The sequence below is a fragment of the Euprymna scolopes genome, chromosome 19 (assembly GCF_053919585.1).
Source record: "Euprymna scolopes isolate OS-2025 chromosome 19, ASM5391958v1, whole genome shotgun sequence".
Classification (NCBI taxonomy): Eukaryota; Metazoa; Mollusca; class Cephalopoda; order Sepiida; family Sepiolidae; genus Euprymna; species Euprymna scolopes.
This window is the reverse complement of record NC_136500.1, coordinates 110,314,525-110,339,908: the sequence shown is the minus strand read 5'-3', so window position 1 is coordinate 110,339,908 and position 25,384 is coordinate 110,314,525. Positions and strand designations below refer to the sequence as shown.

Here is a 25,384-nt window from a genome sequence, read left to right as displayed (position 1 = left end):
GAAAAAAAAGAAGTCTAGTTATTACTTGTCCTATGTTCCTTGCGACATATTCTGCTACAACGTGTTGTAAATGTGTGTAACGTTACACATAGAAGATATTGCTAAATCTGCTGCAAGAAAGGTGGGTTTTCTTTATTGGACTAGAAACCTCTCATAATAAAAGTAAATCTTTCTCTCTTTCTTCCTCTCCTTACCTTTTTCTTTTCTCTGTTTCCTTCCTATCTTTCTTCCCTCCCTCTCTCTCTCTTTCTTCTCTCATCTCTTTTTCTTCTCTCTTCTCTTTTCTTCCCTCCTGTTCCGACACCCTCTCTCACTCCTCTTCCTTCTCTCCTCTCATATATTATTTCTGCTTTCACAACAAACACAGTACCATGAAAAATAGTTTTAAAAAACAAGCAAACAAAAAAAGGAAGATAACTGATTAAAGTAACAAGTAGACCCCGCACGCGCACACATACCTTTTTGCTATAGCAAAAAGGTATGTGTGCGCGTGCGGGGTCTACTTGTTACTTTAATCAGTTATCTTCCTAATTTTTGTAGGAATTTTTGACACCCCTAACACGAAACTGCGAATACAATATAAAAATCTCGTAATTTCTCTGTTAAAAGTGGGTTATTTATTTTCTTTATGGATTATACTTCCAAAATAAACTATTACAGTTGTTTTAAAAGTAATAGAAATATTTTTTTTTTTTTTTTTTTTAAACAGTAATGAATTTTCCGAACTCAATATTTTTCAATTTTTAAACTCAATATTTTTCAATTTTTAAATTTTAAAAATCTATCAAAATTTTTCTATTGCTTCTATTTTTACGATATTTTCAGGGTCAATGTGAAATTTTATGTTCTTTCCAATAAATCGAATATAATATTTTAGACAAACGTTTTTTTTTTTAAATTCACGACCCCCCCCCATCCTAATTTTTAAGTGTCTATTAAAAAGTAAATACTTAATTTAGTAACCCGATGAGTACATAATTATTTACTCACAAATTGAAGAGAAAAGGTCAATACATAATATATTCAAATTTAAAAAAAAAAAAACATAGTGTTCTTTTAGAATTTTACCTGTAAAGTTTGAAGTTTAAAACCTTTTTTTTTAAACCACGTTATTTGTTTTTTCTTTTTTTGTTTTTTTTTTTAATGGAACCTTGGTCCTTGCTCCTTTAATTGAAAAAAAATTAGGGCTTGAATTACATTTTTCGAGGAGTTATAAGCTTGGAAAGACAGGGGGTCGAATAATTCACGCCTCCCATTTTATAAATGTCTAATAATAATTAATTTAGAACCCGATGAGTACATAATTATTTACTCACAAATTGAAGAGAAAAGGTCAATACATAATATATTCAAATTTAAAACAAAAAAAAAAACATAGTGTTCTTATAGAATTTTACCTGTAAAGTCCGAAGTTTAAAACCTTTTTAAAAAAAAAACACTTTTTTTTTTTTTTAATGAAATCTTGGTCCTTGCTCCTTTAATTGAAAAAAAAATTAGGGCTTGAATTGCATTTTTCGAGGAGTTATAAGCTTGGAAAGATGGGGTGGAATTATTCACTATTTTTCACGAAATTTCTGACACACCTAAGCAACTAGCTATACAATGTTTTATTATCTCTTTGTTTTATCCGGTATTTCTAAAATGCTGACTTGCATTTTATTCTATTTTGATTCTTTCAGAATTTCTTGATTTTTGTGTTTGTCATATTCTACTTGTCTATTAAGGACATTCCTTGATTTATTGGAGGAAGGAAGTGGTAGTGGGATTCAAGAAGTAACAAATGAATACTTTTTCTATGATAAATTTTTAAGTATTATAACATTCTTGTCATAATAATAAACGTTTACACAGTTTTAGGGCAGTTGGCTGTTTTTGTTGACATCGCGATTGACCCACAACCGCTAGTCTAAAAATTACATGTAAATAAATAAAACCAATATCTTATTCAATTCAAACCATTTTTTTTTTTTTTTTTTTTGTAACTTTTTTTTGTTTGGTTTTTTATTTTTGTCTTTTTTGCACTCTCTCTTCACTTATTTCTTAGCAAGTGTTGGCTTTACAACCCCTCCCCCACATTGTCTATTTGTAGCGTCCCCCTTCCCTTCTCTTGAGATACTAGTCACAGATTCTCTATTTGAGCTCGCTACTGCAGGAGGAAAGATTACACTGTTCTTTACGCCACTATGTCTGTGTGTGCGTGCCAGAAACAAAGAGAGAGAGAGAGAGAGAGAGAGAGAAACAGCCAACAGTGTATGTAGACTTTCTATATTTATTCATTTATCCATGTGTGTGTGTCGGTTTTTTCTCTATGTGATCTAGAGTGTATATAGACTTGTCCGCCTTGTCTGTCCTAGATATTCAGTTTTGATTCTATCAACCAATATGGCTACTTCTACGAGTTATTCGACTATTTCAACCTCTTGTTCAAATGGAGCTTTGAGGGCCGCTGTTATTGGTTTGTCTGGCAATATTATGGCAGCGGCGACCACGACAACAGTCAAATCTTGCGCTCACAATTCTGAGGGAAAGCTGACTTCATTGTTTGGTGAAAGACAGATGATTGGTGGTAAAGGAGACGGTGGAGGCCAACTGGAAGAAATGGTCCAGGTAACAGATGGTGAATGTCTGTCTCCTCTAGTGCAGAATATTAATGGGACTGAAAATGATTCACTGTTGATGGTCAATAAGAAAGATGATTGTCACACTAAAACTCTTTCAACTACACATGTTGCAAATGCGAGTAGTAAAGCTGTCCGACCCCAAACGAACCGTACTGAAAACAAGGATGATAACCACAAGCTGGACACTGGTTTTCTATCAGAGATGTACAATGAAAACACAGTGAAAAAGACCAAATCTTGTCTTCGCAAGTTAATCGAATTCTTCAAATCTAAAAACGAAAATCGTCCTTTGGAGCAAATTCCTTCAGACAAACTTGATTCACTGCTTTGCCTGTTCTTTAAAGAAGCCCGTAAATTGGATGGCGACGAATTTGGGCCAATGTCATTGGGTGCTTTTCAGTGTGCTCTGGATCGTTATCTCCGTCAACATAAGTACCCCTGTGACATCCTTTCAGATCATACATTTGCGTTGTCTCGGGGGTTTCTCATTGCTCGCAAGAAAGAACTACGGATCAAACAATTAAAGAAAGAAAATAACAAAAATATGCTGGTTTTCAATGGTGACCAACATGAAATTATTGATTGTACGGTACAACATTGTGATAACTTATCCAGCCATAAAGTTGACCAAATAGAATTGGAACCAAGCAACAATGTTAACAACTTTAAGAATATTTCTAACGTTCAAAATACTAAGAGGACAGGGGCTGATCCTGAACCAGAAGTAACCGCAGTTCCTTCTCAACTGTCACAGAATCTGGAAAAACTCTATGAAAGTTCGTCCCAGTCTCACATGCGTAATGTTCTGACTGTGCGTAAGACTATTTCTTGTGTACGAAGGATGACTTCTTTCTTTTGTGAGAAAGGTGAAGAACGTCCAGTAGAACAAGTTCCGCCAAATGAATTGGACAAGTTGCTATGTTCTTTTTTCCGAGAAGTAAAAAAACTGGATGGTGGGGAGTTTGAACCGATGTCTCTGAGTGCTTTTCAGTGTGCGCTTGATCGTTACTTGCGCGATAAGAACTATCCTTATAACACCCTGACTGATGTTGATTTTGCTCTTAGTCGAAGCGTTTTGAATGCCAAGAAGAAAGAGTTAAAAGAACTGAGCAAGGGTAAGAAATCTAATTCTACTTTTGAGTTGACCCAAGAGGAGGAAGATGCATTGTGGAAAGAAGGGGTTCTTGGTTCAATCACAAATGCTTCATCGTTACAAAGGACTGTCTGGTTTTTTAATCGTAAATTGTTGGGTCTCAAATGTAGTCAAGAATCCTATGAACTCAAGTGGGGTGATTTACAACTAAAATCTGATCTCGCCAAGGGAGAATACATAGTTTATAATGAACGCATTCAGAAAACAAGGCCCACTCCTATAACATCATCATCTGTTCCTAAATCAGATGATAACATGTGCACAATATGGCCAGACAATAAATCGCTAGAACGATGCCCTATCCGTTTTTATAAAGAATTTCTCAAGAGACGACCACACTCTGCCTGCTTGCCAGATTCCCCGTTTTATTTGTCTGTTAAACAGAAGAGGATGCCAGATGACAAGATCTTCTACAAGAATTGCAACCTTGGAATCCATAGTCTTGAAAAAATGTTGAAAACCATCAATTTACCGTCAATTCCACTTTGTGATGAAGAAGCTTTAAATGTTGGTAGCAAAACCACAAATGCTTCTAACCAACCTCGTCTCTCCTATAAAATGTCAGTTGCTTCGGCAGATGTTCCGATCTCAAAAGCTGTAAGTTGTTTTTATCCAGATCAATTTTATTTTATTATTAATTGTTCTTAAATCTTTCTTTCTCTTTGGGTTAGTTTGTAGGAAGCTTTTGTTTCATTTTTTTTAATGCAAGATGCAGTCGTACTGAAAAATAATCTCTCATGGTCAATCAAACAGCCCGAAATTAAAACAATTTTTTTTCCTGTTTTAATTTTATTTTTTTAAATCACTCAAATTACAACAATTTTTTAAAAATGTTAATAATTTACAGTTGGGTTTAAAAAATAAAATTTAAGACTAATCGATTTTATCTAAAAATGTCTAAGTAGGGTCAATTTAAGAAAAGTTCCCAAAAAGAAAAAGATATTCAACCATAATGCATCAGTAATCATATAAACAAGATGTAGTCATGTTGAAAAATGGCCTCTCACTATCAGTTAAACATTTCTTTTTATTTAATTTGTCAGAACACAAGTTCAATATAATGATTTTTATCAAATAATGTATTTTGAAATAATGTAGAGAGGCTTTTTTTTTTTTTTTTTTTAAAGATTCTCCTAACCAAAAGGTGTACATTAATATGATGGGTGAGTTTGAAGGTCCATACTTTTCTATTTGGTATAAGAGTACAAACAATCCACAATACTTGATTGATAATTTTCTAGTTTTAAGGTTTAAAAATGGGACGGTCAAATGTTTCAACCTCCACTCTGTCTCTCAGTAGATCATGAATCCAAGAAAAACATGTGTTAGGAATATGTAATGCCACTTGCTAAATATTTATTGATTTATTTATTTATTTTTTTCTTTGGTTAACTTTTCTGATTGATATTAGTCCCACATTTTTCACATTATATTTTTTTATATTTTATTATTTTATTTATTTTGGTGATTAATCAACGTAATGCAATTTTAATAACATTTTAGCAGATGTCTTTTGTACCTGATTAAACTAACAAATTACTCTTTTTAGTTTTTAAATTACAATTTAAACCAAAATTATTTAAATGTTAAAAAAATTAGTCTTGGACTCCAAATATAGTAAATAAACCAACTCAGCTATTTTAATCCTTTTTATAGATTTTAAAAATAGCCGATATGTTTATTTTTTACATAGTGATTAAAGTGTGAAATTTTCAATAACGTTTGAGTCCTTTAAACTGTTGATTTAAAGTATGGTTCAAAGGCAGGAGTAAAAGTATTATAATTCATTTGTGATCTTAAAACAAAGGAAAAACGTATTATTTAAATTACTGTTCTCATATTGTTATTCTCACAACGTTTTGGCCGATGTAACTTCTAGCCTTCTTCACGCCTATCTGGTCGAATTCTGCAATCTGTATGGGATTTTGAATGGGACCCTTTATTTAATCTACGGGTGTAGCATGCTTTCATTCCATCAGCCATGCATGACCAGGTAGAATACAACTGTGAGTTACTTAAGACCTGGTCATGGCTGATAGAATGAGAATATGCTACCCTCATAGATTAAATAAAGGGTCCCATTCAAAATCCCATGCAGATTGCAGAATTCGACCAGATACGCGTGAAGAAGGCTAGAAGTTACATCAGCCAAAACGTTGTGAGAATAACAATATGAGAATAGTAATTTAAATAATACGTTTTTCCTTTGTTTTAAGATCACAAATGAGTCTTACTATGAAAGCATGCTACCCCCATTAAAAAAGGGTTCCATTCGAAATTCTGTGCAGATTCCTGAATTTGACAAAATACACCCAAAGAATGTGTGAGGTTACATTGGCTGAAACGTCGTGAGAATAACATGCAAAATGAGAATAGTAGTTCAAATAAAACAATTCTCATCTAAAAAAGTAAAAACCATAAAGGAAAACATGCGTTTTCAAATCTTATAAAAGAAATCGATTTTCTATTTAAAGGACCATTATAACTAGAAAATTACATATTTAAACTATTGCCCTTCCATAGCCAACCTCATTCTCGAATTGCTTATGAAGCTGGTGACAATTTTTCTGGGTAAATTTTCATTTTGGCATTTTAACTTGCTGTAACTAGTGCTTTTAATGTTATTTTTATTTAATTAAAATGTGATTTCAGGTAAAACTAAGTGGTTTTTGTTTTGTTTTTTAAGAAATGCAGAAAGTTTTCACTCTAAATAATTTATGTGACTGAAATAGGAATTAGCCAGTTTTATAATAAAGAAAAGAAAATAAGAATATTTAAAATGAATTTGTCATTTTATTTTATATTTCCACGTGTTCAAATCGGTTGTCTTTTTCTGAAAAAAAAAAAACAAAAAAACTTTGCAGTATGTGTGAAGTCAGAGATCATTACACCATCAAATCAAATGTCACTACAATCAATATTTTGTTATATTTTTTAAAATAGTTTCGCCACTTATAAAACTGAATCTTAAACTAAGGGACGTAATCAATGTCAACTTGAAATGCAAACCTTTGGTATTTTTTATACATAGTCACGTGTTTTGAAATAATTCAATTTTATTCGCTGTTATATTTATTTTATATGAGAAGAAACAAAATTAATATGTCCATGTGTTTAAAAATGTTTACATTGTGATATATTTCCTCCTTAAGATAAAATAAAAACAAAATATAGCTTATTTTTACTTATGAATTACCACACCTGAAGGCTAGAAGCCACTTGAGGATGAGTATTACTGAGATGGAATAATTATCAGTTGAATGATGAAGAATGTCATGAAAGGATTAAAAACGATGAATGGAATGAATAAAATTTGATTAGTTTTATGAGAACGGTTCAGCATGAGTATTTGGATTTTTTTCAACACATTATTAACTCTTTATTAGCATTTTAATAATATAATCATTATCATATAAAAAGTATTAAAAAAGAAAAAAAAATTGAGATATTGAAGACTGTTTTATCCCAATTTTTTTATTGGCCAACATATTATTATTATTATTATTATTATTATTATTATAATATTTGTTGAAAAATATTCCCTATTTTTTCCCCCCTTTTCAAACTGTTAATTTTTTGTTGTAACAGGACAATGACTCTTCTACTCTTTGATTTGCCGGTTGGTTGATTTACAGCATATCAATCCTTTTTCAGTTATTTATTGGGTTATTTAACGGGTTATTTAATGGGTTAACTCTGATGATTTCAGTAAAATGTTTTTATGATTCAAGTTTTTAATATCTTCAAATAATCTCGCTATAAACATAGTCATCATTGTTGTACAGGCAATCACTTTATAGAAAAGGAAACTAATTAAATGAAGAATCGGAATTAGTTAACCAGAAAAGGTTAAGCAGAAAACTGTATAAAACAAAATGGAAATTCTTAAAAACAAAAAATGTAATGTTTGCTTCTCACTCGTCAACTGTCATTGTCAAAAGTCTTGTGCCAGAATTGTAATGTTTTTGTTTTTTTTAATTTTGGTGGATTGGATAAGTTGATCTCATTAAAATGCTAGTTTTGAAACAATAAAAATATTAATCTTAAAAACAAAAAATAAAAATCATGTACGCTGTTTTAGCCGAGAGCTTGTCCTGCACCGTCATACGATTTTTCCTTTGTTTTTATGCAAATTTTGTTTATACATTATCAAATATTGCTGCTAATGCACTTACTGATCCGCGCTATTTTTTTAAATTGTATTTCCAAGTTTAATTAAAGTTTTATGATATGTTTTTTTTATTTAATTGTAAGGTTAAACTACAGAATAGGTACAAAACACCCTCCCCTCCCCATGTTAAGAATGGCTTTTTAAATAATAACGTTATTATTTGAGCACGGATCAATAAGTGCATGAGTACCCAAATATTTAGCAAATCGTTGCCCATGCATGAAAATCAAAGAATTTTTATTTATTTGACACTTTAGAAACAAAAACTAACTTTGTTTACATCAATAACTTATGTGGCAATCGACACACACTTTTATCTGACTTTAAGCTTAAGATCAAAGTGAAGTATCTGTTCTGTTACAGGAGGCCAGCCTTCCAAGCATTACTCCTCGTTTTAAAAGTGATGAAAGTTTATTGCCTTTCAATTCTCTCTTTCACGGGGAGAGGGATTAGCTTGTGAGTGAATGCATATTGGATTGACTACTATTTTGAAGCTGCACTAGAGTGCTGTTTTATAGGAAGCTAGATTCCCAGAATGCAATCCACTCAAGCATTGCCTACATTAAGTAGAAAATTCATTAGGAACTTTTGACACAAAATATTCAGGTCCTTTTTGTTTCTATCCAAAATGCACCTTTTATTTATTTTCTTTTTTAGGGGAGTTGGATTCTAAGTCTAATCTTCTAAGTTTGCGCTAAATATCGATGTTATGAGGCTGATTAGAATTGGTAACTTATCTAGTATCAGTTTTCAAGTCGTTCTTTAATAGTTTTTTGTTTTTGTTTTTTAATGAAAAAGAAAGTAATTGTGTGTGAACACTCAATGCTAGGATTAACGTTAAGATACTAAATTAAGCTTAGCCACATAATATAGAGGTGATAACTGAGATCTTTAATTCTGCAATTTGCTCATATATATTGTTAACTCCGTTTCCTGGGATCCATAATAGTAATAATACACTATTATATTTGGTAAGTGTTATAAGTTAATCCAAAAACGCTCAAAATGTGTTTAGGAGTCCTCTATATTCTAAATGAACAAATCCTATCTACATAGTGCAGCTGTTTTTAAATGCTGCTTTGTCCAAGAGAAAATTTTTTTACTGTATTTTTTTTTATACTATCATCGTATACCAAAAAAGGTACTCTGCATTGTTTAGAAGTCAGTGCTCAATGTCTTAGCTAGGACAGGTGTGTGCAATATGGTATATGCTTGATGGGGAAGACAAAAAAATCATCGTGGCTAGAAAATACACTACAATAAATATAGGTTTCATCATATTCTTAAGGAAAAGAGGGAAACTAAAAGCATAAATAATAATAAATATATATTCGTTTGTAGATTTCGTTTATATATATATATATATATATATATATATATATATATATATATATATATTAGGAAGGTTTGGGCTAGATACTCGATGCTGCTCGAAAAGAATAACTTTAAAACTTGAAAGCTTAAGTGAATGTGATACATTATTATTATTTTCAATACATTACAACAGAGAGGAATGGGCTGGATTGAGGATGAAAGCGGGGTGTGGAAAAATGGAAGGGGGAAGGGAAAAAATAGAGAAATGGATTTAGAGAAGTAGAGATAGAAGTTTTATTATAAAGATATTACACACACATTTTTAACCTCTTCTATTTTTTTCTTTTTATTGCTGCGGGAAACACCGGGTAACCTTGCTAGTGTGTGTGTTTTATATTCGAATGCAAATAAGAATGTTTTTAGGTGCTAATGCAGAGAGAGATCCGCGCTATTTATTAAATCGTATTTCCAAGTTTAATTAAAGTTTTATGATATGTTTTTATATTCAAATGTAAGGTTAAAGTACAGAATAGGTACAAAACACTCTCCCCATGTTAAGAATGCCTTTTTAAATAATAACGTTATTATTTCAGCACGGATCACTCTCTGCATGAGTACCTGTTTTTATAATTGAGAATCTCAACTTTTCTTCCTAGCAGTTTACTTTAAAAGAAATAAATTAAGTTTTAAATCTCATCAAAAAGTGTTTCCTTTTTATTTACCCTTGAAAAATAATTAACTTTTGTTAAAACAAAGAATAATAAAATAAATAAAACCGTCATATACTGAAAAATATTTTTCTTTTCCTTTTATGCAAATTTCGGCGGATCATATTTTTTTTTTTTTTTAATTGGCCAAAATTAACAATGAATTTTTAACTGAAAATAATTGGTTCTTCTTCGTTATGATAGCGAAATTCGAAATAGTGAATTTTAAGTAAAACCTAATTGTCATGTCGCAATAATGAAAATATTCAAAAAATTATGAAAAACGATAAGATAGAAAATTAATTATGAATGAAAGTCGTTTTCGAATATAATTACCGAAATTTAAGTTTTGCTAAATTGGCCAGAGATTTGCAGTTTTCAGAAAATATTTACCTCCTTCCTTTTATTACGATTCGAACTCTCTCTTTTTTTTTTTTTTTAACTTGTTTAACTTAATTTTCGCGAATTGTATTTGAAAACTATTTTCATTAATAACCTTATGGTTTTTCGTAATGTTTGCATATGTTCATTACTGTGACATGGCAATTAAATAGATACCATTGGTTTTACGTGAATGCCAATACTTAGATTTTCGAATTTCGCTTTTATAACGAAGAAAATCAAATATATATATATTTTTTTTTATCACAAATAAATAAACGTTACGGCCTATGTTCCGAACCTCTGCCTACTTTATATAAACATTTTTGTATTATCAATTTCCAAACATAAAAAGAAGATGCGAGTAGGAAGCTTGTAATTTAACGTAAAACATTTAAATAAAAACAATTAGTCTTTTCGTTGTTCAAAAGTTTTTCCTGCTGCTCTATAAATAAGGTAATACATCTTGTAATATTATTTTTATTTAATTTAAGGTGAATTTATTTTTCTTTAATAAAATAAAATGCAAACATTAAAAATTAAAAGTGACTGCGTTTTTCATAATTCTTTGTTCATTTCACCCACGATCCCTAACTATATACTAATTTTGTTAGCCAATGCACGAGAAAAGTCCAATTTACTTCTTGACGACATTGCTTGACTCACCCACTATAGCAGCAGCAGCAAGGCTTAAAAGTAAAAATCACCCACAGCTGCCGGCTTCGGCAATGGTGGCCGAGAGACTTGAAGATATTTTCTTTCATTTTGATTTGTTGGGCTTTTGATGTTGCCAAATTGATTAATATTATGTTTACGTTTCATCTTGAGTAAAAAGAAGAAGAAAAAAAAAAATACGAAACGCTATTTAAATCCTGGGTGTGGGTATTTTATCTTCACTTCATTCTAATCTTTGTACTTACCAGTGGGTGAGTGTTATCACCCATTTTTTTTTATTTTTTAAAATGAACTGCTTATTGCTCTGTGTGTATGTTAAAAATTGCTTATGAATTTAAATAATACACTTAGTTTTTTGTTTTTTTTTAATTCGAACAGACATTTCTGTTAAATCACCCGCTTCCCTAAGAATTTAATGAAACAGAATCCGAGAAAAAGCTTGTTTACTGGATGAAGGAAACATAATTATATATAGAAATCCTAACTGGTTTTCTAAAAAAAAAAATCCTAAATTTAATTATTTATATATAAAATGCCTCATTGTAAAGCTTTCGGTTGTTCAAGTCACGATGGACGAATGCCAACAAATGTTCGTCTCCACTGTTTTCCAAAAAATCGGGCACAATGTCGTTTGTGGGCCCAAAACATGGGCATAGATGAGGATGACATTGAGACATTTCTTGACATGGCCTGCTCGCAAGATCAACGCGTGAGACGTTGTGTTCGTATCTGCACGTTGCATTTTGAAGCACATTGTTTGCAGACCAAATTTAAGGCTTGTTTTAATACTATGGATTATCCCCGAATCATCCTAAATCCTGATGCTGTGCCAACCATTTTTCAGAGGAACGTTCCAATGCCCAGATGGTATTCCAAAATGAAACGTGACAAACAACAACAGTCAAATCTGATGATAGAAGATGTAAGAAATAATGTTTATTTTTTTTTTATAATTCCTATTGGTTTCTCTTGCACATGTCATACATTTTTACAGTTACGTCTTCCTCGTACAATATAAACCTGTTACAATTTAATTTTATTGTTATTTTGTCAATCTAAGGATACCATTTTTAGCTAATTTTGCATCTTTTCTTTATATATATATATATATATATATATATATATATATATATATATTAGGCGTACCCGTGATCCGTTGGGTCACATCTACTACTACTATTTATTCCTTTTATTTCATTAAAAAATTCATCAGCTCTGACCTGTTAAAATATTCTTCTTGCATGAGTGAAAATGTCAAAATTTAGTTATATTTTATCATGTATTTTATTGTTAGATACAGTGGGTGCAATAAGTATCCGATACAAAGCAAAAAGTTCATTTATTTTTAGTACACGAAAACAAAAAGAATAACAAAGTGCTATTCTAATGTATTTTTGTATGATTTTTGATGCGAGATTTGTATTTATAAAAAATACATTGAATAGCACTTTGTTTTTGTTTTCGTGTAATAAAAATAAATCTACTTTTTGCTTTGTATCGGATACTTATTTGCACCCCCTATATAAGGAAACAAACGTTGGTCAACTCAAATTTAAAAAAAAAATTTTTATTATTATTATTACTACTACTACTACTACTACATGTGGGTTAACGTTTGTTCGCCTAAGATGTTTCTTGGATTGAATGATGTAAAAAAAAAAAAAAAAAAAAAAACTTCCATTTTACTTATTCTAATTAAGCTGTAACTTGCAAATAATTAAATGACTCGTCTCTTAATTTAGAGGGTTGTAGCCAGACAAAAGAACTAAATGGACAAATAAATAGCCAACCTTATTTTATAAGGGAAAGCATATAGTGACCATATTCGAATATATATTAACATTGTGATGAGAGGCGGGAGGTAATATAATAAAGTTTCAGGTACTCATGCACTTATTGATCCGTGCTCAAATAATAACGTTATTATTTAAAAAGCCATTCTTAACATGGTGGAGGGGAGAGTGTTTTGTACCTATTCTGTACTTTAACCTTACAATTGAATTAAAAAAAAAATCGTAAAACTTTAATTAAACTTGGAAATACGATTTAAAAAATAGCGCGGATCAGTAAGTGTATTTAGCACCAAGTCTGAACTTTGTAAGTTCAATCACTGAACATAGCAGTTATTTTGAGTCACACCCAAAAATATATTCTAGTATTATACAGATTGATTTCAGACCAAAAACATCCAAAGTTTTTCTAATGTTTTGAATGTTTTTTTTAAAGAATGGTCAAAAGTCAATCTGCTGCTCTATTTTGAAACTTAGCCAATTTGATGTTTAATTGTAATAGATAATAATCAGATTTTTTTCGAAGAATTTGTTTAGAGCAAACTAATAGCAAGTGCTACTGTTATCTAATTCTGATTTTTTTTAATCATACTAATTTATGAACTTGATGAAATTAAATTGCATTGTACTAGTCTTTACGACTAAATCATATTAACAACTTAAATATTTCGTATTTTTTTACGATCTGCCCCAGCGTAATATAAACAGCCCCAACCATCCCATGTTAAGAACGACTTTCGGAATAAACACCCCCTCAACCTCCCCATGTTAAGAACGGCTTTTGAGGTTGTGTGTTTATTCCGAAAGCCGTTCTTAAAACGGGGAGGTTGAGGTGTTTATAATACGCTGGGGTACTAGCAGTGTCAGAAACCGACATTAAAAATGCGTGAAAAAAATTGAATAATTCGACCTCCTATCTTTCCAACTACTTCAAACCCTAATTTTTTTTTTTCAATTAAAGGAGCAAAGACCAAAATTAAAATAAAAATAACAGGTTTAATAGCAAATTATGCAATATTTGTGTTTTTAAATCGGTTTTCTTTTAGAAAGATTTAAAGAAAATCAGCAAATGTTAACTTGCTTCGATAAATATATGTATATATAAATTTCAAAAAATCACTTACCTATAAAAAATACTATTCAATGGGTACTTACATTCTTAATTAAGAATTTATCCATATTTTTATTTTAAATTCTATGTATTTTTTAAATAAAAGAATTTTTTTAAACAACTATTTGAAAAGCCGCCATTAAGCATTTTACGGTGTTAGCGAAACGCCGAAGTGGTGTTTGTTCTTGTTTTGAAATACGGATGGACAGAATGACATAAAAACCACACGTTCGCGTTAGCCGTCTAGCCTTGTACGTGAAGAAATATGCGTCACCATAGTTAAAAACTAGTCACATTTATTTATAAGTTTTTGCTTTAAAAAAAAAAAAACAGTCGAGGAATTTTTTTTTATTCTCTTAAAGAAATACATGAGTTTTTGATTTAATATATTTTATTTCTTCTTTATGGAGTGAATTTTTTTTTTTTAATATCTAAAAAAAAACATTGAAATAAAAATAATTGTTGTAATTAAACAAAACTTTCTGTGCAGTATAAGAAGATTATAAGGTTTCGCTTAAAAAATCAACGTTGTTTAAAAAAAAAAGGTTTTAAACTTTGGCCTTTATAGGTAAATTTGCAAATAACTTTCTTTTCTTTTTTTTATAAATTAGCTTATTTATTTATTGATCTTTTATCTTTAATTTGTGATATATACATTTGAGGTGAGAAAATTATTTTCATTTTAATAGACATTTCAAAATGGGGGGGTGAATTTAAAATAAAAACCTCTTCTAGACTATTAGATTCGGTTTATTGGAAAGAGTATAAAATTTCACATTGAACCTAAAAATATCGTAAAAATTGAACAACTAGAAAATTTTTGATAGATTTTTAGAGTGAAAAAATTGAAAAAAAATTAACTCGTAAAATTCAATTGATTTCATTACGTAAACAAAATGGCTGCATGGAGCCGTGCAGGCACTTTGTAAACACTGTTTTTGAAAAAATGAATAATATTTCTATTATTTTTTAAACGACTTTAATAGTTTATTTTGGAAGTATATTCCATAAAGAAAATAAACAACCTACTTTACAAAGAGAAATTACGAGTTTTTTATATTTTATTTGCAGTTTTTTGTTAGGGGTGTCAAAAATTCCCCCAAAATTCTGACACACCTACTGAGGCACGTCGTAAAAATTTACCAAATATTTTTCTGTAAAATTAAGGAGTAATTGTCTTATTTGAAAAAGATCTTGTTCAGTGGGCAGAAAACTAAGTCAATATTACCACAATGTCCAGCTCCAAACGATTAACATGCCCGAAACGGACAAATATAAAATCGTTTCTACACAAATTTCCTGGAGAGACACTTATCAGAGCATCGTCAGATCCCACACATCTCCAAAAAAAGCTCGCATCATTCGGATAATAAAGTTGAGTAAAGACAGTTTTACACTAGACCGAAATCATAACATAGATGACAAAAAGCTGAGGTTTTCGAAATGCTGAATAATAATAAAATCATAGATAAGGTTAATGACAATGTTTTAGAGAGAGACACTAATATAAGTAATAATAATAATAATAATAATAATAAAAAATGGGTGCAAGTCTATAAATGGGCCACAAGTAATCTTTTTTACTATAAAAATCTGAAAAAAATCTGTATAATGTACGTACTTGTTACTGCATGAAAATGTTATATTCCAAAAATCACGTAAATCGATCAAGTAGTTTTTTTTTTATTTAAGAAAATCAAATAATATCGTACGATTCATCGAAGAAAAAGCCAAGCACCATCTTGTTTGAGAGATAACGCAACTAACGACCCCTGGTGGAAATATGGGTCAACAAGGGCAGTACATGCAGACCATCGAATATTTTATCAATCAAGTACTTTTTTTTAAAATTTTTTTTAAGAAAATCAAATTTTACGATTTTTAGGGATAATAAATAAATAAATTGACTTCTTTTAATAAAGAGAATGTGGAAAACACTAGTTTTTTTTGTTCGTCTGAAAACAGACTTTAATAAGCGAAGTACTTCTTTTTTTTTTTTTTTTTTTTTTTTGAAGAAAAAACAAATTTTACGATTTTTAGGGATAAGAGAATGTGTCTTTTAATAAAGATAATACGGAGGGCAGACCATCGACTATTTTTATTCTATTTATTTATTTTTTTTTTAATGTCGAAAACTCTTTTTGGGTTTGTATTACTGTACACATAGATTCGAAAAAGTTGTCAAAAAACAAATATATAATAAATAAATGTTATCAAAGGCAAGATAAGTTACTTTTCTACCTAACTGGATAATTTTCTAGCGTTTTTATTTAATTTAACATGTTTATTCAGCTCGAAAAACATACAGTGTTTACCGATGTATTGGAACATTTAAAATGGCGCCCGACTCTCCCTTTCACACGGTAAGTTTGGGAAAAGGGGTTATAAATAAAAAAAACTTGACAAAATACAGTTAGAAAGTCGCTCAATATGTTACCGTGACATAGGCTGACATATATTCGGTGGGTTTTTAACAGTATTTTGTATATTTTTTTATTTTTAACTAATTTTCCCAAACATACCGTGTTCAACAGAGAAGCCGGCGCAATTTTAAATTTTCCAATACATCGATAAATACTGTATGTGTTTCGAACTGAATAAACATGTTACATTGAATAAAAACACTAAAAAATTATTCAGTTAAGTAGAAAAGTAACTTATCTTGCCTTTGATAAAATTTATTTGTTTTTGACAACTTTTTCAAATCTATGTGTACAGTAATACAAACTCAGACACATTCTCTTTATTAAAAGAAGTCAATTTATATATTTATTATCCCTAAAAATCGTAAAATTTGATTTTCTTTAAAAAAAAAAAAAAAAAAAAAAAAGTACTTGATTGATAAAATATTCGATGGTCTGCATGTACTGCCCTTGTTGACCAATATTTCCGCCAGGGGTCGTTAGTTGCGTTATCTCTCAAACAACATGGTGCTTGGCTTTTTCTTCGATGAATCGTCCGATAATATTTGATTTTCTTAAATAAAAAAAAACTACTTGATCGATTTACGTGATTTTTGGAATATAACATTTTCATGCAGTAACAAGTACGTACATTATAAAGATTTTTTTCAGATTTTTATAGTAAAAAAGATTACTTGTGGCCCATTTATAGACTTGCCCCAAAAAATGTATAATTAATTACCTGGTATGACCTGGTAATTAATCACTCATCCCTTGGGATTATAACATACAATGGCTAAAATATGCGGTTCATTTATTTTCTTTAATATCATAAGACATTTAATATTTTTATGAAATATATGTACGCTGCGGCATTGACATTTTGATAATTTGGCATGTCTTTGCAAAATAAAATTCGCATATTACGGGGTTGTGTAACTTGTGTGATACACAAAATTGTAAAAAAAAAAAAAATGTTCTTTCTTGTTTTTAGCTTCAGAAACACGAGGTTGTATTTTTAACGTCCCATTTGCCCCCCCCCCCCCGAACTTTATTATATACGATTATTTGATTTGTAGTTTTAAATTGAAAATATAAAGGTTTAATATCGATTCTAGGTACTGGTCGCGGTAAGAGTTCCCTGCCGAACACCCTAAAAAAACAATGACTTCTCCCCGCGCAGGCGCAAAGGACATGTTTTAGTTGCCATAGTAACAACTTTTTATCGACATTGTTTTACTGTTTATGAATATTGAAATAAAATACATTACTACACATTTATTAATAATATCTCACTTTTAATCACTTTTATCGACTTTTTTAAAACTTTTTTTTTACTCTTTTTAAATGACAACGTTAATGTTTATGAATATTGAAATAAAATACATTACTACACATTTATTAATATCTTTCTTTTTTTTTTTACTGTTTATGTGTCAATTTTATCGACTTTTTCTTTTATATTGAAATATTATATATATGAAATATTGAAATTATTCTTATATTGAATATTGAAATAAAAGACATTACTACACATTTATTAATAATATCTTCTTGAATATTAAAATAATTTCCCAACTTTTTTTCATTTCTATGTGTTTTTAGTTTTTGTGTGTTGAATGAAACTTTTTTTTTTTTTTTTTCATTACAACAATAGTTATCGGTCCCGGTTCTTTGGCTGACAAACGACATCTGTCGGCGGTTCTTGAAATTTACTTACCACAAAATGGTGATAGAATAATAAATTTACTTACGTTTAATCAATGTTATTTTCTTTTTTAAATAGCATTTTCTTTTTAAATGACGACGTTTTTACTGTTTGAATATTAAAAGAAAAATAATTAGTAACCATTTATTAATAAGAAAATGGGTGCTAGTGCACTTATGATGATCCGCGCTATATTTTAAATCGTATTTCTAAGCTTAAAGTTTAATGTTTTTTTCGTGCTGAAATAACGTTATTATTTAAAAAGCCATTCTTAACATGGGGAGGGTGCAAATTCGCCTAAAAAAGTAGAATCTCATTTTACGGAATTAGCTGAGAGTGTTAATTTACAATAACACCTATGGCACCATTGGCACTTCTGCATGTCAGTAACATGAAGCGAATGCGTGTAATTTAGTTTCAAGAACCGCCGACAGATGTCGTTTGTCAGCCAAAGAACCGGGGTCGATAACTATTGTTGTAATGAAAAAAAAAAAAAAGTTTCATTCAACCCACAAAGCTAAAAACACATAGAAATGTAAAAAGTTGGGAAATTATTTTAATATTCATTTTAAGAAAATGCTATTAAAAAAGAAAAAGTCGATAAAAGTGAGACATAAACAGTAAAACAGTAAAAGAAAAAAAAAAAAAAAAAAATATTATTGATAAATGTGTAAAACGTAGTCATTTAAAACAGAAAAGAAAAAGTCGATAAAAGTTACACAAACAGTAAAACAGTAAAAAAAAAAGAAGATATTATTAATAAATGTGTAGTAATGTCTTTTATTTCAATATTCGATATAAGAATAATTTCAATATTTCATATATATAATATTTCAATATAAGAAAAGAAAAAGTCGATAAAATTGACACATAAACAGTAAAAAAAAAAAAAAAAGATATTAATACATGTGTAGTAATGTATTTTATTTCAATATTCATAAACATTAACGTTGTCGATAAAAAGTTTTGTTACTATGGCAACTAAAACATGTCCTTTGCGCCTGCGCGGGGAGAAGTCATTGTTTTTTGAGGGTGTTCGACAGGGAACTCTTACCGCGACCAGTACCTCGATTCTATTTTAAGATAATGTAATTATGTTGACGGCGAATAAAATGGAGTAATACTCCCGTTGTATCAACTGAAATCGGATTCATTTGCACAATAAAATACGGGTTCGAAAAACATACAGTATGTAGCAGCGATAGGTTCGAACTGCCATTTATTTTTCTTGTCCGCACCTATCGCTAAACATTAACATTTATTTGTCATATTTTTTCGACCACTTTTTCTGTGGATTGTAAAACAAACCCGACAATACGGTAATAACATGTAACACTTATTTTTCTCTCAAGGTATTTATAAATCATTTCTTAGATCATTATAGATGTACAATTATTGTTCTCTCTCCTCATATTAAAAAAACAATTACGAGCACCACAGCTGCCTGCATTTTATTAAGGAATTACTTGATTTCAATGAGTCTCAAATCCTTAGTATATTTGGTGCTTGTTTCGACAAATCGATTTTTTTAAATATATTGTTTTAAGCAAAAACAATATGTACTTAATTTTATAACATTTAAGAAAAATGTGATTTTATCCAATTTTCCGTAAAAATTACTTTTGTTAAAAGTAATTTTTCCAGAAAATTGGGTAAGATCGCATAACTTTCTAGTTGGATTTTTCGTAATTTTTGGATATGTTACTATTTTCGACATGACAATTAAGTGCGTAATATTGTTTCTGCTTAAAACAATATATTAAAAAAAAAATAGAATTCGACTGTATGTTAACAAGCACCGTCTGGCTACTAAACAGAACATTTTTTTTTTTCTTAAGTAGCGTAAATTATGTGTACTCAATGTTTAATAAATGTTTCTGTGAAAAAATGTAATGTGCGTCGTCGTGTAGTAGTAGTAGTACTACTATTACTACTACATGCTTTTTCAGTTTAAACGGTGTTGCCAAATTTCACTTTTAGTTTTGGAACACAATGATTATAATTGGTCACAATTTATTGATTCCTATTTTAGTCACATAAATTATTTAGAGTTAAATGAGTTTCGACATTTCCAATTAACATTTTATTTAAAACCATTCTTTAGTAAAATAAACCCCGGTAAAGTTATCTATTGCAAGTTTCATCTTATAAATCGAAATGAAAATCAAATCTTAAAAATAAGAACGAGGCTAGCTAAGGAACAACGATAACTTAAATTCGTAATATTTTTTAAAGATAGGAAGACATTTTTTGGAAATGCAAGGATAAACATTTTTCCCAACCAAGAAATTACCATAAGGGGATATACCCGTGCTGGTCAAAATAATAGAACATATGTTCATTCCGTTTGGGATAATTTTCGGCTTGTAAATTGTACAGGCGAGATATCTTATATTTAAATAACAATTGCAACTATTTTTAATCATTTGAGGAGGTGCATATGGAAGACAATGAGTACTTTATTGTCACATTAGAAAAGTCAACGTTTCAATTTAATAGAACATTTTGTCGTTGAGTAATCTAAAACTAAATAGATTTTGCAAATATTGTTTAAATTTGATTTTGAAAGCGATTTAATAATACTGTATAAGTTTGAAAGCGATATAATAATACTGTATAAGTTTGAAAGCGATATAATAATACTGTATAAGTTTGAAAGCGATTTAATAATACTGTATAAGTATGAGTCGTTCTAAAGACATATCTTTGCCTGAGAAGCAGCACATCTTTGATTTGCGGGCAGAAGGAAAGATGCACATGGAATCGCAATCAAGGTCGGATGTTCATGATCGGTGGTGACCAAAGTGCTCCAGAAAGGTGCTGAGGGTGTTTCCAACAACAATCGCAAGAAATGCGGACGAAAGAAAAGCAGTCGCAAGAAATGCGGATGAAAGAAAAGCACAACCGAAAGACAAGACCGGGCACTGGACAAGGTGACAAAGAAAAGTAGATTCCAATCAACAAGTCACATCACTGAAGCGTGGAACCAGGCTTCTGGTACCAACGTTTCGAGAAGCACTACCTACCGAAGGCTCCAGCAACTGGGATACCGAAATTTTATAGCTGCCACCAAACCGCTCCTTAACAAGAAGCAGATGTTGAAGAGGCTGCGATGGGCAACTGCTCATCAAACCTGGACTGCAGAAGAATGGTGGCGTGTGATCTTTTCAGCTGAGTCTCGATTTTTGTACCTCCTTTGGCGACCAAGGGCCACGTGTTTGGCAAAGAACCACGGAATGGTATAACCAAGAATGCGTTAAGAAGTCTGAAGTTCCCGCAGTCTTGGATAGTTTGGGGCTGTATCAGTGCTAAAGGTGTTGGTAATTTATGCTTCATCAAAGGAACTGTAAACGCAAAAGTGTACCAAGATATCCTAGAAGCTAATTTACTGCCAGTGTCGGATAACCAGTTTGACGGGGAGGCTACAGACATCATTTCTCAACATGACTTGGCACCGGCACACTCTGCCAAGACCACGTCTTCCTGACTCCGAGAACGATTGATCCCTGTTCTCGAACTTGCCAGATTTGAACGTTATTGAAGCCTTGTGGGACCAAATGAAGAGGAAGCTCTGCAAGGAAAAACCTATTACCCTTGCAGCTATGAAGATTGCAATCCAGAACACATGGGATTCGATGTCCACACAGGATTGCGAGAAGCTTGTTGATTCCATGCCACGGCGACTTGATGCCATTATCAAGGCAAAAGGTGCTGCTACTAAATATTGATAAATTTTATTTGTATTTGTGTTAATAAAAAAACTATTTTGTTTACTTACCTGCATTGTTCTATTATTTTGAAACATGAAATATTAAAAAACTGACATTGCAATTTATATGAAAAAAATTCTGTCATAAAACAACTATTTCAGTTAGTTTAGCATGATAGGAATATTTTAGCACCAATTACATCTCACAGATCGTCCTCAATAAGAATTTAGCGCTAAAAAACATGATGTTCTATTTTTTTGACCAGCACAAGTAGTTTTGAAAGCTGGTTTATCATAATTTTTTTGTAAGTTTCCGATTACATTTTGATTGTATTTGAAAGATTAAAGCCTAAAGTTAATTTCCAAAAGGTAAAAAATATTTGTACACGCGAAAAAAAAGTTATAATGAAAAATGTTTTCACGGCGACATTCGGAAACTGACAAGTTAAATAAATTTATTGTAAAAATCCCTTGAAAGATAAATATCATTTTTCCGGGTCTATTTCAAAGATAATTAATAAAATAAAGTCCTAAGACATTAAGTAAAAATTAAAAAAAAAAAAAAAGAAAAACACCTTGGTTGTATAAAAAAATAGCTTAATTAGCCCCCAAACGCGAGAGATTCTGGCTTCACACAAACCAAAACAAAACGAATTCATCTAAGAATGCATTCTATGGAAGCCCAAAATGTTAGAAAATCAAAAGGCTGTCTAAAAATGATGTCAGGTAGTTGGAGGGAGGTAGAGTGCTGGTTCTTCCCCCACCTCAGCTATGCATCCGTACATTCTTATCGTGAACGTTTGTATAATTTTTTCCATTTTTTAATTTAATTATTTTTCTGCTTTTAAATTAAAAATTTATTTTTTATTTTTTAAGATTATATAAAATTATGTTAAGCTGAAAGTTTCACGTTTATTCAAGCAAGGAAAATATTAGAATCGTACATATAAACATTCCGTAAAATATGTAAAAAAGCTAGAAAAATTTTAGCAACTATAATTTTTTTGTGTGAAAATATTAAATAAGCAATGCTTAATTCAATATCGGTAGTTCGATAAATTAATTTTTCTTTGAGTTATATCAAATTCATTAATATGAACTTTTGGGGGCTTTTTTCATAATGGTTCTGTAAAAATTCATTTTTTTTAATTGTTACAATTTACGATGCTTTATTTTCATAAAAAAAGCAAAAATAAATTCATGCATTTTTTCTTTTACTACGTAAAACCATAACTTTAGTAAAGGTATTTTTTGTTCAAACAAAGTAATACATTTCCACTAAGATTTAAGTAAAAATAATGAGATTATCATATTCCGTGATCATTATTTGATAAATACTGAAAATTTCATTAAAATTAGTTAATTTCCTGATTTTTGGTAAATTTTTAAGTAAAGAGAGAGGTGAACTGTTTATACATTTTAAGCATTGGCTAATCATTTTACGCATACCTACAGTGATTTACATGCCTTGTTTCAACTTGTTCATAAAAATATCGACTATTTTTCTGTCCTACTTTTATTTAGACATTTGACGTGTGCATTAAAACTTGATACATTTGGTATTGTAGATTCAACACGCAGAGCTACCTCCCCCACCCCCCAAAAGAGATTTTACTCTTTTTTTTAGGTGATTACTTGTGAACAAGCTAAAAAATTTGACAGAAAGAAAACAACAAAAAACTATTTTAGAATTTTAAGAGGGGGATAAATGATGCTCCATTTTCAGGTCATTTTAGCATCTAAGGGAAGTTAACCATTTTTCCTATAGGAATAGAAAGTAGATTATATTCTGTGCATTTTTATTTGGAGGTGAGGATGCTTTTTTAGGTGATTATGTATGGTTTTACAATCTTGTCAGTCAGACTTAGTGATAAAAAGTAACTTCCATAAATATGTTAGAATTGCCCAGAAATGTGGGATCGTTTTATGTTAAATTTATATATTAAACTGGGCCTCACATTAAATCTTAAAATATATATTTTCCAACATTTTGTTTTTCATAATTGCCTAGAAAAATATAATGTCATTGTAGGTGTGTGTGTGTGGGGGGGGGTAACTGAGTGTATCAATCTACAAATTTACTCTGCTTTTTCTTTTCTTTTTTTCTACACTCTAAATAATTAACGTGACTGAAATAGGAATTACCCATTATTATTTTGAAACAGTGGCCCGGAAAAATTGATATTTTTGCATTTTTCTTTTTCCTTTAACTGCAACTCAACCTTTACCGTTAAATTGATTATATAGGTTTTGGGGGTATTCTGTAAGCTAATATCACATTCAAATTTGGGGCAGATATGTTTTTGTGAATATTTAAACCTTCTTTATCCAATGTAATGTCTTATGTTTTCACTGGCAGCCATTTTTTCCTTAACTGAACAAGTGCTAATGTGTATGCATATTAAAAAAACACTCCTCCCTATGTTAAGAATGGTAATAGCCACTGAATTTCATCGGACCAAAATGTCTTAATGTACACCGCTTCATAAAAACAAAACAAAAAATATCTCAGTCGAGAAGGATTTCTCTTTCATTTAAAAACGCCAGAACTAATGGCTTTAGGATTGCTTAACATACTTTTTAACATTTCTTTTTATTAACAGGCATTCATTTCTTAAGTTATCAACCAATTCATAAAAACAAAAGTAAAATGACTACATGTACAAGGAATTCTCATTTATTGAAAGACACCATAACCAATGGTTTTAGGACAGATTATAATCTTTCTTCACAAACATTTTTTATTCATTATTTTCTTGTAGGGGAGGGGCATGCACAGTTTTTTAACATTTATTTTTTTTAGATATCTTTTCTTCCTTACGCAGGCCACCAATCTAACTGTAAGCTTTCATTCCATGTCATTACCCAGCACGGGTTATCCTGACGCTCCGCACTCCTTTGTTTACATCGGAAGTGACGTCACACAAATCTCTTAATACGGATGACTATAATTGTAAAAATAATTTGTTTTATTTTTCTTTCATTTTGAGCTCCTTTTCTCTCCCGTTTGTTTTTGCTTTCTACAATTAATAAACCAGTTTACAAGTAAAAAATAATTTGTTTTAGCGAATTTAATTTTTTTTCTCTCCCATTTGTTATATTGGTATTTGAGCGGAGAATCTAACATTTCTTTTCATTTTGAGAATTTGTTTTAGTTTTTAATTACTAACACAGCGGAGAATTTCACTTTTTTTTTTCTCCCATTTCTTATTTTGAGCGGAGAATTTATTTTATTTTCATTTTGAGCTCTTTTTCCGATCCGGCGTTACCTTTTATAGGTATTTCTGCAGTCCTGACTCCTGCACTTTACGACCCGAGCTATTTTTTAACACTATTATTTAGAAACCTATTATTTAACATGGAGAAGGGAGGATTATTGTAACTATTCTGTACTTTCATCATTGTTAGGTGAAAGTACAGAATAGTTACAATACACCCTCTGTTCCCCATGTTAAATAATAGGTTTCTAAATAATAGTGTTAAAAATAGCTCGGATCGTAAAGTGCAGGATTGCAGGAGTACCTATAAAAGGTAACGCCGGATCGGAAAAAGAGCTCAAAATGAAAATAAAATAAATTCTCCGCTCAAAATAAGAAATGGGAGAAAAAAAAAAAAACAAGTTAAATTCTCCGCTGTGTTAGT

General features: G+C 30.4%; 1 protein-coding gene across 1 annotated transcript in view; it reads left to right on the top strand.

Moving 5' to 3' along the window:
- The first annotated feature begins 1,925 nt into the window (after nucleotides 1–1,925).
- LOC145239872 (uncharacterized) overlaps nucleotides 1,926–25,384 on the top strand; it is a 160,102-nt gene continuing 136,643 nt past the window's right edge. Inside the window, exon 1 of the mRNA XM_080103457.1 lies at nucleotides 1,926–4,371. Within this exon, the coding sequence (XP_079959583.1) occupies nucleotides 2,383–4,371 (1,989 nt within the window). The 5' untranslated portion in view covers nucleotides 1,926–2,382. The remainder of the gene's footprint in view (nucleotides 4,372–25,384) is intronic.